The sequence below is a fragment of the Anarrhichthys ocellatus genome, unplaced genomic scaffold (assembly GCF_004355925.1).
Source record: "Anarrhichthys ocellatus isolate YVR2014 unplaced genomic scaffold, GSC_Weel_1.0 scaffold843, whole genome shotgun sequence".
Classification (NCBI taxonomy): Eukaryota; Metazoa; Chordata; class Actinopteri; order Perciformes; family Anarhichadidae; genus Anarrhichthys; species Anarrhichthys ocellatus.
The window spans coordinates 1-3909 of record NW_022280817.1 but is presented as its reverse complement, the minus strand read 5'-3'; the positions used below and the strand labels follow the sequence as shown (position 1 = coordinate 3909).

The following is a 3909-nucleotide window of genomic DNA, read 5'->3' as shown; positions in this document are numbered from 1 at the left end:
ACACACACACACACACACACACACACACACACACACACACACACACAGGATTTACTGTGTGCGTGCGTGTGTGTCTCCTGAATGCGAATCCTGAAAACGACTTTTGTTCTAACTTTTCAATTTTTCTATTAAAAAATATAAAATAAAAAACAAATGTATATATGTACATACATAAGCATTAAATACAAATATTTAACAAACATAATAAATAATTAATTACTTTTCGTCTGATTCATTAATAACTGATCTGATCGTTCCCGATCGTCTGTATCAGTTTGAATCTTCTGATTTGTTATTGAAGTCACCTGATCACGGGCCCTTTAGCTGCTTGTTCTGGAGCTTTCGACCACAAAACATGGTCTTCTTCAGCCACAGTTGTCATGAAACTGTCGATGATACAAATCACCATTTTGTGTTCCATGTTGACCGAAAAGTTTTTTAACCTTAGAAATAAAAGCTGACGAACAAACAACCCCCACTCAAGGACCTCTTACTGAGGAGCTTTCGCCCAGAATCACATGGTCTTCATCGGCAGAGACGATCGGTGTGAAATAAAAAGCACCAACAGTGTTTCTGACATTTTATTCTTGTATCTCTAAGAGGAAACACGTTCAGTATAAAATCATGTAAACGTCCCAGAAACCTACTCAGTAGGTACGTGTTCATGTGCTACATGTACTCATATGTACACTCATCATCAACGACGTCTCTGTACATTCAGGTAACATTCTCTCTCCTTATCTCAGCACTTTTCCCTCTGAAGTTCAGTACGAGGAGGTTTTAGTTCATGTCTTCCTGTACGGTGGCTGAAAAGGCTCAAATATAACCAGTAGCCAGTGAGTAAAAACATCCAATCAGGTGCTGACCTCGCCCACAAATATCAGACATCCGGTCAGATACGCGAGTTTGGTTTTAAAGGTTCAGAGTTCAGTCCGAGACTTCCTGTCTGTCAGCAGACGCTGGAGCTGAGGAGCTCCGACTGAGGACTCCCCACCGGAGAGGAGCAGGAGGAGGAGTAGAGGTGGGAGGACTGTGAGGAGGTGAAGCAGGGGGAGTGGAAGAGGGAGGTGGCGGGGTCGGGGGAGGGGGAGGAGTAGGAGGAGCAAGGGGAGGAGATGGGAGCAGAGGAGGAGGAGCAGCAGGAGGAGGTCTTGCGGTCCCGGTGCTTCTGGTGGATCTTGGCGTGCCGCTTGCGCTCGTCGCTGCGGGCGAACTTGCGTCCGCACTCGGTGCAGGCGAACGGCTTCTCGCCGGTGTGCGTGCGGATGTGCGTGGTCAGGTGGTCGCTGCGGCTGAAGCTGCGCATGCAGATGCGGCACTGGAACGGCCTCTGGCCCGTGTGGACGCGCACGTGACGCGTAAGCTCGTCGGAGCGGGAGAAGCGGCGCTCGCAGCCGTCTGCGGGGCAGGCGTACGGGCGCTCGTGCAGCGGCGTCTTGCACTTACGTCCACCGGCGGGGGACCTCCTGACCCGGCCCGGTTTGGCAAGCTGGTGGGCCTGGTGGGCCTGGTGGGCGGAGCCTCGAGGCTGGATCTGCGAGGAGGAGAAGGCTTTGATGGTGGAGAGCGGCGTGAGCGTCGGCGGGTTCGCCGGCTTCTGGTCCTGGAGCGGGCAGAGCTCGCCGCCGTGCGAGAGGAGGTAGTCGGGGAGCATCTGCACCACCTGAAGGCCAAGCCTGGAGGCCGGGTAGGTGGGGGGGGGAGAGTCGGTGGCGGAGTGGGGGGGGAGGTCGGAGCCGCCGCCGGCGGCGGACGTGTAAGTCGGAGTCGCGGAGAAGACGGAGGCAACGTCGCTGGAGCCGCAGCTGATCTGGACTGAGCTGAAGCTCGGCGGGGATGACATCACCGATGATGTCACCGACGATGTCGCGGGGGGAACGCTGACAAAACCCGTGAACAGGCTGAGGAGAGGCTCCGCCCACAGGCCGCCGCTGGAGGCGGGCTCAAAGCTGAAGCGGCCGCTGTAGGCCAGAGGGGGGAAGCTGTGCAGGTCCAGGTCTGACAGAGAGTCTGAGGGAGAAACACAGAAGAAGAAGAAGAAGTTATCACCTGTCTGTGAAACACCTGAGACACAGCGCCGCTCTGATTGGCTGCAGATAAAGATGACGACATTGTTATAACTTCAAGTCTCATTTAGTTTGTGACAGAGAAACAGGAAGTGTTCAACTAATAAGATATATAACATAATACATATAATATATTAAATATAATATATAATAAGGACACAGTCTAGTCTTTATATTCTAAGCACATCATTGTTATGAACTCCTATAACATATATAACATATAACATGTTATTGCATTCACTGACCTGTAAAACTGATATTAAGTTTAGGTGTTTAATTATTAATCAATCATAATAAATAATCTATTATCTAGCCGACAACAAGCAACATTTAAACAGCTTTAAACACTTTAAATCATGACAGTTCATTCCTCTTCAAATGCATTAATAATAATAATAATAATAAAGTCAGGACTTTCACTTTTCTCTATGAATTATTAAACGTGGGATAAACCTCCTCCTCTAAACCTCCTCCTCTAAACCTCCTCCTCACCTCCGTACTCCCCGGGCTCCACGCTCAGCAGCCCGGCTCCCTCCGCCGCCGACGCGGCCAGCAGCGAGCCTCCCGCCGCTGCGTTCTGCAGCAGCATCTGCAGCTCCTCAAGCTTCGAGTAGTACCCGTCCAGCGGGGAGGGGGGCGGCGGGAGTCCGGCCAGAGGGTTCGAGACCTGCAGGGCGGACACGGCCATGTCTCCGGAGGAGGAGGAGGAGGAGTGGAGCTCCGGAACACCGAGCTTGTTCCTGCGGGAGGACTGAGCTGATGAGCCCGACGGAGAGGCGCTCTGTCCGGGCTGCTGCTGCTCGGAGGAAGCCCACACTGAGAGGGTGGAAAGCTCCGGAGGTTAAGATAATAATCCACTTTAGATGTTTAGTGCTGAGTCAGCACCGGGAGAGTAAACAACGTTACCGGGCAGGTGTCTCCACGTGCTGTTGAACTTGAGAGTGTCACTTTCTTCACGAGGATCTCCGGCTTTATAAAGACTCCTGCGTGACGTACGTTCCCTAATATGGTGCGGAGGAAAGCCCATATTTGGGCAGAGTGGTGAGCGCGTGCAGCCCCGGTGAGCGCCCCCCGCCGCGGCTCCTGCTGCTGGTTTTTGGAGCGTGAACGGATCCGGTAAAGTCCACCAGACTCCCGGTCCGGATCTGACGGACCGGACTGCAACCGATAAACGGAGAGCAGAGAGCCGCCATGACCGGAAACAAGCCGGAGACACGTCACGGCTCGGATCAGGTTCTGAGGCCTGACGTCATATATGGAGATCAGCCAGCACGCGTCATCACTTCCTCGAACCTTATTTGGGTGTTTTTCCGGTCGGACTTGCTGATCTGAGAGCGAAGAGGAGGCGGGACCTCTTTGACTAAACACTTCGGAGGTACAAGTACTCTGTTCAGTACAGGTACAAGTACTCTGTCAGTAGAGGTACAAGTACTCTGTTCAGTCGTGACAAAGCAGGTACTCTGTGCTGAAATAGAGTAAAAGTACCACAGTCTAAAAGTACTCTGTTAGTAGTAAAAGTACACAAATACTATCAGATTCATGTATTTTAAGTAACAGTAGTAAAAATTACTACCAGTGTGTTTGTGTTGATATGTAGAATAATACATTTAATATGATATATATGTATATATGTATATATGTATGTATATATATATGTATATATGTATGTATATATATGTATATATATATGTATATATATGTGTATGTATATATGTGTATGTATATATCTGTATATATATATGTATATATGTGTATGTATATATCTGTATATATATATATATATGTGTATGTATATATCTGTATATATATATGTGTATGTATATATCTGTATATATATATATAT

The 3909-nt window shown here is 49.2% G+C and overlaps 1 protein-coding gene across 1 annotated transcript; it reads right to left on the bottom strand.

Moving 5' to 3' along the window:
• Nucleotides 1-567: 567 nt before the first annotated feature.
• LOC116377060 (early growth response protein 1-B-like) lies at nt 568-3394 on the bottom strand (the record flags this gene model as incomplete). Its single annotated transcript, XM_031838599.1, has 3 exons — nt 568-2010; nt 2559-2898; nt 3063-3394. Coding segments are annotated over 3 exons (1733 nt in total), but the record flags the coding sequence as incomplete, so codon positions are not given.
• Nucleotides 3395-3909: the final 515 nt, after the last annotated feature.